This window comes from Hemitrygon akajei, chromosome 12 (assembly GCF_048418815.1).
Source record: "Hemitrygon akajei chromosome 12, sHemAka1.3, whole genome shotgun sequence".
NCBI classification, from domain to species: domain Eukaryota; kingdom Metazoa; phylum Chordata; class Chondrichthyes; order Myliobatiformes; family Dasyatidae; genus Hemitrygon; species Hemitrygon akajei.
The window spans coordinates 36,777,784-36,796,475 of NC_133135.1; the positions used below are offsets into that span (position 1 = coordinate 36,777,784).

At 42.1% G+C, this 18,692-nt stretch overlaps 1 protein-coding gene across 1 annotated transcript in view; it reads left to right on the top strand.

Moving 5' to 3' along the window:
* Positions 1 to 18,692, top strand: part of ccdc24 (coiled-coil domain containing 24) — a 103,934-nt gene that overhangs the window by 39,768 nt on the left and 45,474 nt on the right. Inside the window, exons 3-4 of the mRNA XM_073062909.1 lie at positions 4,215 to 4,378; positions 12,910 to 13,077. Of these exons, the coding sequence (XP_072919010.1) occupies positions 4,215 to 4,378; positions 12,910 to 13,077 (332 nt within the window). The remainder of the gene's footprint in view (positions 1 to 4,214; positions 4,379 to 12,909; positions 13,078 to 18,692) is intronic.

The following is an 18,692-nucleotide window of genomic DNA, read 5'->3' on the forward strand; positions in this document are numbered from 1 at the left end:
GCAGAGAAGCCTTGAATTTCAATATTGTTAAGAAACAGAAACTACAGAAAGTGCATCAATACAATATCACATACCTCGAGTACGGTTTCATTCTGTTCTCATTAGATCAGCAACAGTTTATCTGTGTTATTTGTAATACTGTACTGTATAATGAAGCCAGCAAGATTGCAGGAGCACTTCTGTAAAAGACACCCCAAAAAGGCTACTTATAGTATTACTCATTTCCAGAAGATGAAAGAGTTTGAAAAGCATTGCAATTTCGAGTCACTTGCTAAGAAAGCTAAAAATGACCTTGATAGTGGTCTCATTGCTTCTTAGAATATTTCCAAAATGATAGCAAAGTGTTGAAAATCTCATAGAATTGATGAAAGATTAATAATGCGTCCTGTATCAGAAGTGCTGACCACTATTCTCAAAATGGATACCAGCATTTTAAAATCAATTCCTCCGGGTAATAACTCTGTGGCTCATCGTATTTACAAAATGAGTGAAGTAATTGAGTATCAACAATGCACAGAGCCACACAAAACAGAATTTGGGATACAACTAGCTGAGTCAATCGTGTGACCCAACAAGGCATTGCTAATGGCATATGTACAGTTTATCAAAATGGAAAAGATTATGAAGAGATTCTCTTTTGTAAAAAGTTAAAAACAAATATCAATGGAGAATCAATCTATGATGTTTAAAAAGTATATTGAGGATATAAGTATTCTGGTTAGGAACATAATCTCTTGTGCAACAGATGGAAAATCATATATGACAGGTTGCCATGCTGGTTTAGTGGCACTTATGTAAACAGAAATTCCAAGTCTGTTTGCAATCCATTGTGTAATTCATCATCAAAATCTCGCAGCAAAAAAACTTAGCCAGTGACATTTTTCAAGCATGACTGTTGTAATATCAGCAATCAACAAAATTAAAACTCAACCATTACATAACAGAATATTTCACCAGTTATGCCAAGATATCGAAGAAGAGTTTGAATGCTTTTCACACAGAAGTGTGTTTACTGTCAAAACACTGCTGCTTAAAACGTTTCTTTAATTTTTTTTTGACACTGGTTGAATTTTTGCTCAAAGTTGACAAGAGCTTGGGGAAACAAGATTGAATTTCTTTGTAGAGATGTGGCATACCTGGATGATCTGCATGACAAAATGAGCATCTAAATATGATACTGCAAGATGAGAATTTAAATTTAATCCAGGCAAAAAGTGCAGTGTTTACTTTTGTTGGAAAATCTGAAATGTGTAAGTAAAACATTGAGAAAAGAACGTTATCACAGTTTCCCTGAGTGGAAGGAATGGCATTCTCTTTCACAGACATTGATTTGCAAGAGTACTGCTTACACCTGCACTCACTGAAGAAGGATTTTCAGAATTGATTCAAGGATTTGAACAATCTGGAAATTTTGGTCTGGGTAATTAACCCATTTCTTTGCAAGGTGGAAGAGAACAGGAAGAGAGCTTGAAAGAAAAAATGATCAAAATTCAGAATGATGAAGAAGAAGAAATGCTTTTCAAATATGTCGGCTTTTGTGGTATTTGGCTACACTGTCATATGAAGTTTCCTGGTCTTTGGAGAAGAGCCACACTGCTCTTCACATTTCCATACTCTAACTTTGTTGAAAAAGGCTTCAGTGCAGTGAACCATATACTCTCAAAAACAGAAACTGTTTGGATGTTGTTACGGGTGGGGAGCTTAGGCTTTTGCTCTCACAGTGTGAACCAGATATTTCAGCTCTTGCTAAAAACCATCAAGCTCAGTGCACAAGTACAGCACACAGGTACTGTGTAAGCTAGCTTTAGAGACAAATAATAATATAAGGAAGAATAATTTTTCTCATCTTAGCATATGGTAGATATTGTTTTGCACCATGAGGATGCCAAAAAGCATATTGTGCCTCGGGGGTGGGGGATTTGGCAAGTATGTAAGTGCTTTAGGGGGCCATTGGGCTAAAAAGGTTGGAAAACACTGGTCTAGACAGAGTGGATATGGAGAGGATGTTTCCTATAGTGGGTGAGTCTTGATCCAGAGAACACAACCTGAGAATAGAGGGACATTCATTTAGAATAGAGATGACAAGTAATTTCTTTAGCCAGAGGGCAGTGCATCAGAGGGGATTCATTGCCACAGATAGCTGTTGAGGCCAAGTCATTGAGAATATTTAAAGCAGAGGTTGATATATTCTTGGTTAGTCAGGGCATCAGAAGTTATGGGCAGAAGGCAGGAGAATGGAGTTGAAAGGGATAATAAATCAGACATGATGAAATGGCAGAGAAGACTTGATGGGCTGAATGGCCTACTTCCGCTTCTGTGTCTTATGGTCTTGCGTATTAATTGTTTATAGGCCTATTTATTCATGTTGTGACTTTTAATTATTTGGAAATGAGTATCCCAAAAATCCCTTTGTGTCCCCTTTCCATAGCACCATTCTGCCACTGTAGACCAGGGGTCACCAACCTTTTTTTGCACCGCAGACCGGTTTAGTATTGACAATATTCTTGCAGACCAGCCAACGGGGGGGTGGGGGGTGCTAATCACGACCGGAATATAGGTGGTAAGTCAACTATAAATCACTTATAAGTAGCTAATACACTCAATTTCATTTCTAAAAGGGGTTATCTAACGAATTTAATATTAAACACACAGTGCTTATTTTCCTCGCATGAATATAGCGATAAGTCAATTATAACTCACTTATAAGTCAATAGCATCATGACATTTTAAGTAAAGTTTGGATATTAAACACAGTGCATATTTTCCTTGTATGAACATATAAAATCATTGCAACACACCAGTGAGAGGACAAGGTAAGGGCCGGAGGTCCCCGTACTGGGGCTGAGGCGGTCGCAGTCCAGAGAGAGTGACCGATTGAGCGAGGAGATAGGATAGGATCTATCGGCTGACAAAAGTTTGGCTCAAGGGATGACTTTCAGTAGATCGCAGCGAGGTAGCTGCTCTGCTACTTACGAAACCCTGAGCGCAAATTAGGTCGTCTGCGAATATTTTAGCACTGGGTTCCCCACGAGCATTCGGTGTGCTAAACAGGTTTAGAGGCGGCGTCCATCTGTTCGCGCTCCAGGCAGTAGCAATGGCACTTCTCGCTGGCCCTGTGAGGCGGCTAGTTACCTGAGGCCAAATAGTGATCCCTGGCGCTAGGGTATCACTGCATTTAGGTGATTGATGACCTCGCGTGCATTCAAGTTCAACAGTGGGCATGACGGAGTGAGGAAAGGTGCAGCTGACTCATATGGTTTCGTATCACCAAGTCATATCGTTTCCTTGTGGCCCGGTGGTTGGGGACCACTGCTGTAGACCTCCAGTTGCCTGAATCCTTTACCTTATTGGCAAATGAGCCAGGAGATTTCTTGATTTAGAAACACAGCTGTGACCATAAATAAAAATGGAAAATACTGGAAAAAATGTCTCCAATCTAAAACGAGGATTGTTTCCGTTTCTTTCTACAGATGCTGTCTCACCTGAGTAATTCCATCATTTTCTGGTTTTGTTTAATTCAGATTATGACATCTGCATGTTCTTAAAAAAATTAATTGCAATTAATCTTGGCAATTAAGCTTTAGGGGATAAAAAGCAGATGCCTGTTACTTGAATTTTGCTGTTAATGGGGATACAATTAAAATCCTATAAACACTTTATTTCTGCACAGCTCTCAGATCCAACAATTAAATTCTGCTTGTCACAATGGCTTGACACCACTTCTCTTCAGTAGCACAGTAATATGTTGCATGAAATCATGCTTTTACTTATGAAACAACTAACAATTTGCTGTGAGTGGTTTGTCATTTGTGAAGTGTATAAAGGTTTTAATCTCCTTTTAGATTCAAGTAGTTGTAGGTCATGTTAACTTGTACATGATCATGTGAATTCCTTAGACGAGATTACAATTTACAACATAACATATTAGCATTTCTGTTTTAACCACATTGACAGAGAAACCAACTAATTTCGTGGCACCAGTTTCCAATAAATCAGATGTCAAAAACAGACCATGAACTGAAGAATATATTACAGAATACGGACACCAGGCCTTGTGTTACTAACCCTAATGGATTGCATAAATGAACTGGTGGTTAAGTTCAAATTTATGGTGTCTGGTGTCTCAGTAGTTTCTTACTCCATAGTTTATTAATTGGATACTGCTGTAAGGTTTTTAACCCGCCTATAGTTTTTCATATGTATCTAAATTTCAGGTGGCTATGCTGTGGGAAATCTGGCAATCGATGAAAACAAGCAGATTGACTTCCTGTCACTCACATGCGGTGCTACCAGAATCTCCTGCAATCAAAGATTTGCTTCGCCAGGAAATTCAACTTCTACTTTTAAATATTCAAAACAAAGCACACAAAGAGGGCAGGTTGAGTATTCCCATGGATTTTATATTCCTGGTTTGGGTTTGGTGTGGATTATTGTTTGGTGTTCAGCATGTAAGAATATATGATTATGTGAGAAGAATCAAGTTACTAGCCAATTTGAAAAGGAGGAAAGATTGGCAGGGGTTTTACAATTTCATTTTAAAACCAAATCCTTCAAAGTTGAGATTCATAGAATTTGTCCAAATATATTTACATTTGGTAAATATGTGATGCTTTGCTGCAAACAAATTAAATGAGAGTTGACTTTCACCAACCTTGGTGGTCAAAAATATTGATCATTGCCCTCTGGGTAGAGGGACAATCAATAATAAAAGAGGCTACTTAAGGATGTCAGTTGAAGAATATAAGAATGGATACAGAGGAGCATGTTTTCTGATCTGATGCGCTTCAGATTTTTAAGCAGCTGAAATAACTCGTGAGAGCAGAATTTTAAAAAAAGTAATTGTTTCAGTCTCCTAATAATTGAATTTTATTCTGGTGTGTTTTTATAATTAGTAAGTTAACACTAAAGGGGGCTGTATTAGGAGCTTGGAGTGAAACAAGTGTAGCACCCTAGTTAAGATTTTTATTGCTATGTTGTAGGCATTTCATCTTAGCAGTTCTGTAAGAGCAGTCTATTCTGCTTTCACTCTGGTTTTGAGCTGAAATAAGAGGCTTTGTTGTTCAACTTGGGAATGTGGTGTCAACCAATCAGGATGGTGGAATTGTGAAAAGGTTCTAGAGAACGCTGGGTGGAGAGGTTTTTGTGAGGGACACTGGTGTGGTTTGAGGTCTTTCTGGCTGGAGCTGGGAGGAGACAGGGAGGAAGATGGCTGAGGATGCCATCTCTGTTGCACAAGGTACTTTGTACAGATGAATGGCTCGAGGAGGAAGGACTAATACTCCTGTGGCAGAGCCTGTTTGTTCGAAATGTACTTCAAGTGAGTTTCAGAAGGTGATGTATGCTTTCACACAGACCGAGGGCCAGCGTGTGAGTTAAAGAAAAGTTGTCTGCCTAGATTTTTATGTTGGAGAAGCTGCTGTACTGTTTGTGCCACAAAGGGGGCATTCAACTGTCTGAGAGAAATTGCTGGAGGATGGAGCAAGTTGTAAAAGTTGAATTGTCATATAAAGTGATTGCTCTACATAGTCTGCACTTTTTTGTTTCCTGCCAAAATGCATTATCATACATTTCTTACTACTGTATTTCATCTGCCACATTCTTGCCCGTTCTTCCAATTTGTCTAAGTTCTGTTGCAATTGCATTGCTTCCTCATCACTACCTACCCTTTCACCTTTCTTGGTATCATCTGCAAACTTTGCCACAAAGCCATCAATTCCATTATCCAAATCACTGACAAACAATGTGAAAAGAAGTGGTATCAATACTGACCCCCTGAGGAACATCACTAGTCACTGACAACCAACCAGAAACAACTGTTTATTCCCACTTGTTGCCCCCTGCCTGTCAGCCATTCCTCTATCCATGCCAGTATCTTTTCTATAATGTCATGGGATTTTATCTTGTTAAGCAGCATCATGTAATTAAGTGCCTTTTGAAAATCCAAGAAAATGACATCCACTCTCTCTCCTTTGTCCGCCCTGCTTGTTACTTCCTCAAAGATCGCTAACAGATTTGTCAGGCAAGATTTTCTCTTTACAGAAACCATGCTGACTTTGACTTATTTTATCATTGGTCTCCAGGTACCCTGAAACCTCGTCCATAACAGTGGACTTCAACACTTACCCAACCATTGAGGTCAGGCTAACTTTCCTTTCTTTTGCCTTCTTCCCTTCTTAAAGAGTGGAGTGACAATTGCAATTTTCCAGTTCTCTGGAACCATGCCAGAATCAAATGATTCTTGAAAGATCATAACCAACGGATCTGCTCTCTTTAGCAACCTCTTTCAGAACTCTGGAATGTAGTCCAGGTGACTTAACCACTTTGTCTTTTCAGTTTGAACTTTTTCCTTTGTAATAGCAATGGCACTCACTCCTGCTCCCTGACACTCACGGACCTTTGGCACACTGCTAGTGTTTTCCACAGTGAAGACTGATTACTTATTAAATTCATCCTCCATTTCTTTGTCCCCCTATTACTACCTCACCAGCATAATTTTTCAGTGGTCCAATATCAACTCTCACCTCCCTTTTACTCTTTATATAACTGAAAAACTTTTAGAACCCTGCTTTATATTATTGGCTAGTTTGCACTCGTATTTCATCTTTTCCCTTCTTGTAGCTTTGTTAGTTGCCTTTTGTTGGATTTTAAAAGCTTCCCAAGCATCCAACTTTCCATTCACTTTTGCTACATTATACGCCCTTTCCTTGACTTTTATGCAGTTCTTACTTCCCTTGTTAGCCACAGTTGCCTAGCCCTGCCATTTGAGAACAATAACTTCTGTGGGATGCATCTATACTGCACCTTGTGAGCTATTCCTAGAAACTTCAGCCACCTATGTTCTTCCTTCTTCCCCGCCAGTATCCCCTCCAATCCACCTAAGCAAGCTCCTCTCTCATGCCTTTGTAATTGCCTTTATTCCATTGCGATACTGATACATCTGACTTGTACTTCTCCCTCTCAAATTGCAGTATGAATTTAATCATATTATGATCACTGTCTTATAAGGGTTCCTTTACCTTAAACTCCCTAATAAAATCTGGATTATTACACACCACCGAATCTAAGATAACCTTTCCCCAAGTAGGCTCAAGCATAAACTGCTCTAAAAAGCCCTTATAAACATTCAACAAATTCCTTCTCTTGCGATCTGATACCAACCTGATTTTCTTAATCCGCTTGCATATTGAAGTCCCCCATTACAATTATGACGTTACCCTTAATACATGCCCTTTCCAGCTCCCTCTGCAATCTCAACCTCACATCTTAGCTACTATTTGGAGGCCTATATATGATTCCCATTTTTTTTTTCTTAACCCTTGCAGTTTCTTAATTCCACCCACAAATATTCGACATTCTCGGATCCTATGTCACCTCTTTCTAAAGGTGTAATTCCATCTCATACTAACAGAACCACACCACTGTATATTCCTTCCTGTCTGCCCTTTCAATACAAAGTATATCATTTGATATTATTGAATTGAATTGACTTTATTACTTACATCCTTCACATACATCCAGAGTAAAAATCTTTATGTTACATCTCTGTCTAAATCTGCAATGTGCAACTTGTAGTGATTTATAATAAATAGTATGTGCAACAGGACTGTCAATATAACATAGAAATACAATTGTATCAGTAAATCAGTCTGATGGCCTGGTGGAAGTAGCTGTCCTGGAGCCTGTTGGTCCTGGCTTTAATGTTGCGGGTATTGTTTCCAGATGGTAGCAGCTGGAGCAGTTTGTGGTTGGGGTGACTCTGGTCCCCAATGATCCTTCAGGCCCTTTTTACACACCTATCTTTGTAAATGTCCTGAATAGTGGGAAGTTCACATCTACAGGTGCACTGGGCTGTTTGCACCACTCTCTGCAGAGTCCTGCAAATAAGGGAAGTACAGTTCCAATACCAGGCAGTGATGCAGCCAGTCAAGGTGCTCTCAATTGTACCCCTGTAGAAAGTTCTTAAGATTTGGAGGCCCATACCAAACCTCTTCAACCGTATGAGGTGAAAGAGGTGCTGTTGTGCCTTTTTCACTACATAGCCAGTATGTAAAGACCATGTGAGATCCTCAGTGATGTTTATGCCGAGGAACTTAAAGCTGTTCACCCTGTCAACCCCAGATCCATTGATGTCAATAGGGGTAAGCCTGTCTCCATTCCTCCTGAGGTCCACAACCAGCTCCTTTGTTTTTGCGACATTGAGGGAGAGGTTGTTTTCTTGATACCACTGTGTCAGGGTGATGACTTTTTCTCTGTAGGCTGCCTCGTTATTATTTGAGATTAGGCCAATCAGTGTAGTGTCATCAGCAAATTTAATTAGCAGATTGGAGCTGTGGGTGGCGACACAGTCATGGGTATACAGAGAGTAAAGGAGGGGATATAGGACACAGGACACAGCATTGAGGAGCACCTGTGTTGAGGGTCGGAGGGGCAGGGGTGAGGGAGCCCACTCTTATCGCCAGCTGGCGATCCGACAGGGAGTCCAGTGATCCTGCTATACAATGCAGAGTGAAGGCTGAGGTCTCTGAGCTTCTTGTCGAGCCTCCAGTGTGGGTGGCATCATGCTGCAGATGTGTCCTTGACCAGCCTCTCAAAGCATTTGCTTATTATTGAGGTGAGTGTGACAGGATGCCAGTCATTCAGACATGTTCCCATGGTCTTTTTAGGTACAGGAACAATGGTGGATATTTTGAAGCAGGAGGGCACTCTGCACTGGGAGAGGGAGAGGTTAAAAATATCTGTAAACGCATTTGCCAGTTGCGCCGCTCACACTCCTGAGTTCCTGCCCTTGGACACCGTCCAGTCCTGCAGCCTTGCAACTGTCTACTCGTTAGAAACACCTGCATACTTTAGCCTCAGAGATGACCAAGCTGCAGGTCTCCTCAGGTGCTCAGTGTTGGCAACATCGAATTGACCATCAGAAAGATTTAGCTCATCTGGGAGAGAGGCAGCGATGTTGGAAACTCCACTGCATTTAGCTTTAAAGTCTGCGATGGTGTGCAGACTTGCCATAAGCTGCATGTGTGGTTGGTGGAGAGTTGTGTCTAAGCTCCCAACTATGTCCTTCTTTAAGCCACGACTCAGTGATGCCCACAAAATTGTATCAACCAATCTCTAATTGCACCACGAGTTCATCCACCTTATTCCAAATACTACATGCATTTAAATACAGCAGCTTCAGTCCTGCATTCTTCACCCCTTTGAATTTTTCCTCCGTGGTACAATGTAACTCTTTGCATTGTCTGCATTTGTACCCAATCACTGGTTTGTCCTTCCTTCCATTCATATTATACCCATTATCTACTTGTAAACCAGCTAGCTCACCCTCAGTTCTATCATTCTGGTTCCCATCCCCCTGCCATATTAGTTTAAACCCCTCCCAACAGCTTTAGAAAGCCTTGCCTGCAAGGGTATTGGTCCCCCGCGGGTTCAAGTGCAACCTGTGACTCTTGTATGGGTCATATCTGCCCAAAAGAGGTCCCAATGATCCAGGAATCAGAAATCTGCCCCCTGCCCTAATTCTTCAGCCACACATTTATCTGCCACCTCATTCTAGTCCTATCCTCATTGTTGTGTGGCACAGGCAGCAATCCTGAGAAAACTACCCTTGAGGTCCTGCTTCTCAGCTTCTTTCCCAACTCTCTCTGTTCTGTTTTCTGGACCTCCTCCCTTTTTTTTAAACTTATGTTGTTGGTACCAATATGTACCATAACTTCTGGCTGCTTACCCTCCCCTTCCAGGATATGGTGGAAGCATACAGAAACATCGCAGACCCTGGCACCTGGGAGGCAAACTACCATCCGTGTTTCTTTTTTGCATCCACAGAATCACATATCTGTCCTCCTAACTATAGAGCCCCCTATCAGTGACAGAGGCACGGTCACTGTTCTTTCCGCAAGGTAGGTCATCTCTTCCCACTAACAGTACTTAAAATGGAGTATTTATTGTTGAAAGGGACGGCCACAGGAGTGTTCTCTACTATCTGACATTTTCCATTCTCTCTCTTGACAGTCACCCATTTATCTGTATCCTGTAGTCTGGGGTGACTACCTCCCTGTAATTCATGTCTATCCCCTCCTTACTTTCCCTAACAAGTCAAGGATCATCGAACTGCATCTCCAGTTCTCTAACACGGTCTCTAAGGTCCAGCATTTCCATACACTTGATGCAGATGTGGCCATCAGAGAGGCTGGTAATCTCCTGAGATTCCCACATTTGACACCTAGAACAGTGGCCCTGAAGATAGAACGCCTGTTCTTTCTAAATTTAAATAAGAAAAATAAATAAGAAATTAACTTGCCTACTTACCTCACCTCTGCCTGTTCTTGCCAAAGCCTTACCACTATGACTCAGCACTCTCACGTTGACCGCTCCACTAGATGGTACCTTTTTTTATATACCGGTATATAGAGATTTGGTTTTTCAAGTCACGCTTCAGACCTGCGCGGGAATGCTTCTACTGCATCTACGTCGCTGATGTTGATTTCTGTAATGCCTTACTGTTGCTGCATTTGGGAGATCACACAAACTCCATATTACAAGAAGACTTGATTTGTTTTTCTTTCAGATAATAGGAACAGGTAGAGCAGGCCAGGGTACTTGCATGTGTTTCAAGATTTTTCAAAGGCCTGGGATTCCATGACGACATTGATATCTTCAGTGATCTGCTTGGTGACCACCCTCTAAGACTGCCTCTCTGTACTTGGAATTGTGTTTGCTTTATTATTGACACATATACCAAGAGGGAATAAAAAGGAACTACAGAATGGAGAATATAGTTTTAGAATTTCAGAAACTGTGGTGTAGGTGGAGAAATAAAGTGCAAGAGCTCTGACAAAGGATGTTGGGAGGTCAGAAGTTCATCCTTTTGTGTGAGAGGTGCATTAGAGTCTGATAACAGCTTCTATCCCACTATTCTTGAGCCTGAAGGGATCTATTGTCAAGCTTTTGTATTTTCTGTCTGACTGACTGGGATGATTTGAAGAGAGAATGAAGGTGGGAGAGGTCCTTGATTATGTTGTCTACTTTTCTGAGGCAGCAGAAGGTGTAGATGATGTTAATGGAGGGGAGGCTAGATTCGATAATTTTAATGTAAAAAGAGAGTACCTTCAGTGGGCACTGTTTCTCACCATCTCTGGTGAGATGTCTTCTAAGATCTTAAGAACTTTTGTGCTATCTCTCCTATAATTGGAAAATTAATTGATTCAATAGCAGTAATCCTCATCACTATAAGAGTGTTTCCACCATGGGATTCTTTTGAGAATTGGCTGCAGAATTGATGTCTGAGAGACTAAATGCTGGCAGCTGTGTGAACTTGCAGTAGATCATTCAATGACACTCAGTTTTGAAAAGTAGAAAAAAGTAGACACTATCCTATGAAATATCTTGATCTTTATGCAACTTTTACAGTGTGGTTTCTGAACATGAACAAGTGATTTTAAATAATTATGTAAACATTCATGTAACTCATCAAGGGTGATGTACCAATGGAACACCAAGAATTTTGTTCGCACATGTCTACAGTGCCAGTACTCAATTCTTTAAACCCTACCCATAAATAAAAATCTTGATGATGATCTTTTCTGCCAAATGAAGCAGTGAATAATTTTTTACAACCTGAGAGCAGTAAGATTTTTCACAGGAACCATCTCACACCTGCTTGGCACCAGTTAGATAGTTACAAGAACATGTGACATTGGATAATACGTTTTGAATCTCAACAAACCTGATGTACACATCAGTATTTGGATAGTAAATGTTTACATAAATCAGTACTATCTAGAAATATTATTGTTTCAGTTTTTTGAGTTTTGATGAAGTAGACTGGCTACAGAAGGATTGAGACTGATTAGGAGAATGGGCAAAGAAATGGCAGATGGAATGCATTGTTGGGAAGCGTATAGTCATGCATGTTGGTAGAAGAAATGAAGAGGTTAACTATTTTCTAAATGGAGAGAAAATACAAAGAAAAACTCAGGTGCAAAGGGACTTGGGAGACCTTGTGCAGAATTCCGAAAGATTAATTTGCAGGTTCAGTCAGTGGTGAGGAAGAGAAATGCAATGTTAGCATTCATTTCAAGAGGACTAGAATGTAAAAGCAAGGATGTAATGTTGAAACTTTATAAAGCACTGGTGAGGCCTCACTTGGAGAATTGTGAGCAGGTTTGGGCCCCTTAGCTTATAGAGGATGTGCTGAAACTGGAGAGCTTTCAAAGGAGGTTCACAAAACTGATTCCAGGTTTGAATTGCTTGTCATATGAAGAGTGTTTGTTGGCTGTGGGCCTGCATTCAGTAGAATGAGGGGTGACCTCATTGAAGCCTACTGAATGGCGAAAGGCCTCGACAGAGTGGGTGTGAAGAGTATGTTTCCTTTGGTGGGAGAGTCTAAGAACTGAGAACACAGTCTCAGAGTAGAGGGGCGTCCTTTCAGAATGGAAAGGAGGAGGAATTTCTTTACCCCGAGAGTGGTAAATCTGTGGAATTCTTTGCTGCTGGCAGCTGTGGAGGCCAAGTCTTTATTTACATTTAAGGCAGAGGTTGATAAGTTTTTGATTGGTCAGGGTATGGAGGGATACAGGGAGAAAGCTGAAGACTGGGGCTGAGAGTAAAATTGGATCAGCCGTGATGAAATGATTGAGCAGATTTGACTGGCCAAATGGCCTAATTCTGCTCCTATATCTTTGGTTTTATGGCTTCTGAAAGAATTTCTAAACTATTATTATACTTTAAAAGGGGTTGAAATTTACAACAGGTTTTAATTTCTTACGGATGCAAGGGGAAAGAGTTAGAGAGGGAAAAGAAGTAGATTCTGAAAAAGTGTTACTCCTGTTTGTTATCATTACCTTTCAAATTTTTAGTAGACAAATTGTATTTTGTGCCAAAGTCTTGATATATGCACTTTCTTTGTTTTAGGGATGAGAGTGATGCATTTTCATCTTACAATCCTGATGTTGTCAGTTTTGCACTGGGACAAAATAAAGCTGCAAATATGCCAAACAGATCTGGAAATCCGAAGAATGCGAAAGACAAGTGGATAGTATTGCAAAGCTCTCAAACTATCAGCAACTCTGAAAGTGAAAGGTTTGTGCCATAAAATATTTTTTGTAAGTTATTACACAAAGGAAACTATAGGCCAGTTAGTCTGACCTCAGTGGTTGGGAAGATGTTGGAGTTGGTTATTAAGGATGAGGTCTCAGGGTACTTGGAAGCACATGATAAAATAGGCTGTAGTCAGTATGGTTTCCTCAAGGGAAAATCTTGCCTGACAATTCTGTTGGAATTCTTTGAAAAAGTAACAATCAGGCTGGACAAAGGAGAATTGGTTGATGTTGTGTACCTGGATTTTCAGAAGGCCTTTAACAAGATGCCACACATGAAGCTGCTTAACAAACTATGAGCCCATAGTATTACAGGAAAGATACCAGCATGGATAAAGCAGGGGCTGATCGGTCGAAGACAAAGAGTGGGAATAAGGGGAGCCTTTTCTGACTGGCTGCCAGTGACTAGTGTTCCACAGGGGTTTGTGTTGCAACAGATTCTTTTTACATTATATGTCAGTGATTTGGATGCTGGAATTGATGGTTTTTTGCAAAGTTTGCAGGCAATGTGAAGATAGATGGAGGGCAGATAGTTTTGAGGAAGTAGAAAAGCTTCAGATGGACTTAGATTAGTAGAATCGGCAAAGAAATGGCAGATGGAATACAGTGTCAGGAAATGTATGGTCATGCAGTTTGGTAGAAGAAATGAAATAGTTCACTATTTTCTAAATGGAGAGAAAATACAAAAAACTCAGCTGCAAAGGGACTTGGGAGTCCTTATGCAAGCTTCCCCAAAGGTTAGTTTGCAAGTTGTGTCTGTGTGAGGAAGGTAAATGCATTCATTTCAAGAGGACTAGAATATAATAACAAGGATGTAATATTGAATCTTTATAAGCCACTGGTGAGGCCTCACTTGGAGTATTGTGAGCAGGTTTGGGCCCTTTAGCTTAGAAAGGATGTGCTGAAATTGGAGTGGGTTCAAAGGAGGTTCACGAAAACAATTCTAAGATTGAATAGCTTGTCATATGATGAGCATTTGATGGATCTGGGTCTGCAATCACTAGAATTCAGAAAAATGAAGGGTGTCCTTATTGAAACCTTTCAAATGGTGAAAGGCCTTTGATAGTGTGGATGTGGAGAGAATGTTTCCTGTGTGGGAGAGTCGACGACCAGAGAACACAGCCTCAGAATAGAGGGATGTCCTTTTAGAATGGTGGTGAGGAGGAATTTATTTAGCCTGAGAGTGGTGAATCTGTGGAATTCTTTGCCACAGGCAGCTGTGGAGGCCTTGTCTATTTATATATATATATATTTTTTTGATAGTTTCTTGATTGGTCAGGGTATGAAAGGATATGGGGAGAAGGCAGGAGATTGGTGCTGAGAGGAAAATTGTATCAGAGTGAACTCGATGGGCCAAATGGCCCAATTCTACTATTGAATGTTAGATTTTGTTTGTAAGGCAGTAGGTGTTGCTTATCCCAATTAAACCTGCGATGTGTTTGGCTGTGTAAGTCTAGGGAAGACAATGTCCGGCCCCGCCAAGCGTATGAGATTGAAGCACAAGCCCCCGCCCCACACTCACCCAAACTCCCTGTTAGTGTGGATGCTGCGTAATTCACTACCGTTACAAATTAATGCCATGAAATAACAGATAGTGCATATGGTTAAAAGAATTGTATTTATGAATCTTCACTAAAGGGTTAGTAAAGAGTAATAAAAAGAAAAGAGCCCATTCTAGTTGGAGCTCACGTGCGCTGAGCCCTTGGTCAGCGTGAAAGCACACACCACCTTCTGAACTTGCAGTCCATCTTGAACAAACAGGTCTCCCACTGGATCGTATGCTGCGACCGGTTCTCCCCAGCGTCTCTCTTCATCTCCTCTTGAACAAAAGCCCAAGACCAACCTTAGTGTCCCTCACCAAGAAAAACCTCCCGCTAATTGGATGGCACAACATTCCACATCATCCCTTATCTTCAACAATAACCCGAATAGGGTGAAAGCAGAACGGCGAATGAAATACCTACAGCATTACAGTAAAGATGTGAACCAGGGCACTACACTCTTTCCCCCTCCCCACCACAAATAGTCATGACTTTGAAATATTCATGACTTTGAAATGATTTGTCATCCCATCATTAATAACACCATTTTCAAAAGAAGTTTGTGAGTCAGAACCTCCAATCTATTTGTAAATGGTAGTGACATATCTCACTAGCGGAATAGTCGGAACCCTCCATTCCTCTACTGCTACATAGGCTAGCTTATCTGGGGAGGGTGGGGTTTGTCTCCTGACTCTTTGAGACCTCCGTTATCCCATCATCTACATCTTCAGTTTCAGACATACCTTGGGATACTTCTGGTCTACATGGCGAGGCCTCCCGTTGTCTATTGTGCCTTCTGGCAACCCGTGTCCCTCTGCCACTAAGCTGAACTCAGCTTCATTCCCAGTTACATTAAAGCCCAGACCCCCTTCGGGGTCCAGCTGCAAACTTGCTTGTCCACAGATGGTCCCCCCCATTTCAACTGCCTCAATGGTTGGGAAACTCTTCCTCAATTAGTGGGGAGTTCCCATTCAGGGGTGGAGGCTGGTCTAATCTATCCTGCTGCTAATTCTTTAGTCTCTCCACATTGCCGCAGAGTCCTCTTACTAGGTGTAGGGTCCAGGTCAGGCTCTGGGTCAACGTGCACCTTTTGTGGTTCTGATGGAGAATCTTAACAGGCTCATTCACATCCTCTGGTTTCACCCGGTAAACTGGTATATTTGGCACCTGACTCTCCACTACATAGGGTGTAGCCGCCCAGCGGTCAGCCAGCTTGTGCTTCCCATGTAGCCCCAAATTCTTTGAGAACTCAGTCTCCAAGCATGAGGTGGGAGAATCTAACTTCTTGATCATACCTCCTCTTATTTCCTTGATTCTGCTTGGCAGCCAAGAACTCAGCTAATTCATAAGCTTTTTTCAACTCCCTTCTCATCTCAGACACCTACTTTAGATGAGACTTCTCTTTATCAGCTTCACTCATGGGTATCTGATAATACTCACTCCTCAAGTCCAGCACGCTGAACCACGTCGCACCATTCAGGCAGGCCACTGTGTCCTCGATTCTTGGGACTGTATACTGGTCAGAGAGTGTACGCCTGTTCAGAGTCCAATAGTCCACCCACATCCATACCTTCCCATTCTTCTTCCTGGCCATTACTAGTGGAGATGCATAAGGACTTCTGGACTCAGTGATCTCAACTTCCTTCAACTTTTGCTGATGCTGCTGAACATCCTCCATCTCTGCAGGTGCCGGTTACCGCAACCTTTCTCTGAATGTGGTATCCTCTGTCATCTGGATAGTGTGGCGAGTGCTCTTGGAACAACCCACATCAAACTTGTCATTAGAAAAGATATCTTCTAGCTTCAGCATTTTCTCTATCAACCTATTCTTCCAAACTCTAGGTACCAGGGAGTCCCTAAAATTGAATGACTTGGCAGTCATCTTTCTGCTTTCCAGAGAGAGTTTCTGCCCAGCTCCTCTCACAGGAACACGAGGCATTACTGTCACCGGGAAGGGGTGCGCCATTGGCATCTGCCTGTGGACGACCTCCTGCTCCGAAGTGTTCCTGACACTCAGCGTCATCCTGTTCACCTGTACAACTGAGGGCTTCTGCAATTTGGGCCTCACCAGTACCCCATCAGGTGAGGCTGACTGCTCTTCGTGATGTTCCAGAGTGTCCACCAAGAGGGCCTCTGCCTCATGCATGGAGTATTTGTCCCCACGAGAATTGAAGCTTCATCCCTCTCGATTGGGTGTGGATAAACCAGCACTAATGAATCAAGGACCTCAGCTACTCTCACAATTGCCTACGAAATCTCCAGCTTCAAAGACAAATAACCATCGTACAGATAGTCATCAGTACTAAGACCCCAGAACTCTAGCACACTGAGTGTTGTCAATGGTAGATGTGTCAAGTACCAGTTGTGAAACTAATGGTACAGCAGAGTAACCTGAGAGCCGGTGTCAAGTATGGCTCTAGCATAAATACGCTCAATCTGTAGCGATCCACTGGAGCTTGGCCCCAGTAAGCCTTCAGGAATAGGTTTTTTTTTGCTTTTGGATGTTCCTGGACATAGTACTGGGACCATGTTCACTCCGAGATTCCAGGCCATTCCCTCATTGGGTCTCTCCACTTAGGTACCTGGGGTTTCACACTCCGAGGGGTTTACCGTCATTCACACTCCTTTCCTCAAGTGTCCTTGTTTACCATAGTCATAACAGACAATACCGGCCGCTCCCCTTCTCATGGGATCCCAGCCACTTGCAGCCCTCTGCATAGTCCATCCCCTTAGGGAGTACGCCTCCCTATCAACTCTATCGTACGGTGGGGGGGGGGGGTGGGGAAGAGGCACATCCACTGATAACAACCGGGACATCTCAGTCCTAAACTCTGCCATGAGCTCCTTCACCACTCCCTGGGTTTATCGGTGGGCACTCCAGCCAAAGGACCCACTACCGAGGACTGTACCCTCTGGATGGAGGCTTCCTGAGCCTCAATCGCTTCCTTATTAAGTTTTATTTTATTTATTATTATTTTTTCTCTCTGCTAGATTATGTATTGCATTGAACTGCTGCTGCTAAGTTAACAAATTTCATGTCATATGCTGGTGATAATAAACCTGATTCTGATTCCTCCTCTTTTACTTCTCTGATTAGCTCAACAAACAGGGCAGGGGGTGGGGGGGTGTCTTATGAGACATTTGGAAACCCCAAGCTATCAGGTCCGGCGAATGGATGTCTTTCACCATCTATTCTTAACTGATTCACTTCAGTCGGTTGAATGGCCCCTCTACGCTGCAAGCAATTTAGCTGCCTATCTAGCCCAAAAATGTAGGCAGAAAGCTTCTTCCCCTTCTCCTGAAACATGCTCTGAAACCCCGTCATAAGCTCCAATGGGCTTTCCATCATGCCAAACACCTTTTCTAGCACTTGCAGAAGTAGCAAAGGGGTTCTGTGTGTTTACGGATCCCACTACGTCAACAGCCGGCCCCTTCAAAATTTCAACCAATTGCTGTCTTTTTTTTTGTCATCAGAGCACTGCTCCTCATCTAGCAACGAAAGGTCTGCTCTGCCCAAGTCTCATACTCCTCTTCCCCTTTAGGGATAGGCTTTGTTTCTGAAAATGGACTGAGCCTACGATAGTTGGGACTTTGAGCCTGGGCATTTTGCCATTTATTCTCCAGAAAAGTAAGAGCCATTGCCAACTCAGAATGCTCAGCCCACGCTAGAGGACTCATTAGACCTCTACATCAGACCACTCCTTCCCCTCACTCCGCAAAAATGAGAGTAACTTGTCTTTAAAGTCTCCACCCCCAATTACGGGAAACTCGGCTTCCGATTTGGCATGCTCTTCTTCACTCCCCTCCTCCTGGAAAATATGGACAGCCCACGGGTCCCCTCTCCCGGGGCCCTGATAGTACCAGGCAGTTCTACTGCCATTACATCAGTGCAAGTCTGAACTAGAACAAAGTCTTTGCCCGCCATTTTATCAAACCTCTGTTCCATCCCTGCAGCATCCATAACCATGTGTCATAATCACTTTACCGAACAATAGTTTAACAAAGACTTAAACACATAACTTTTTATGTGGACTGTCACTTTAAAATGCTGAAAGAA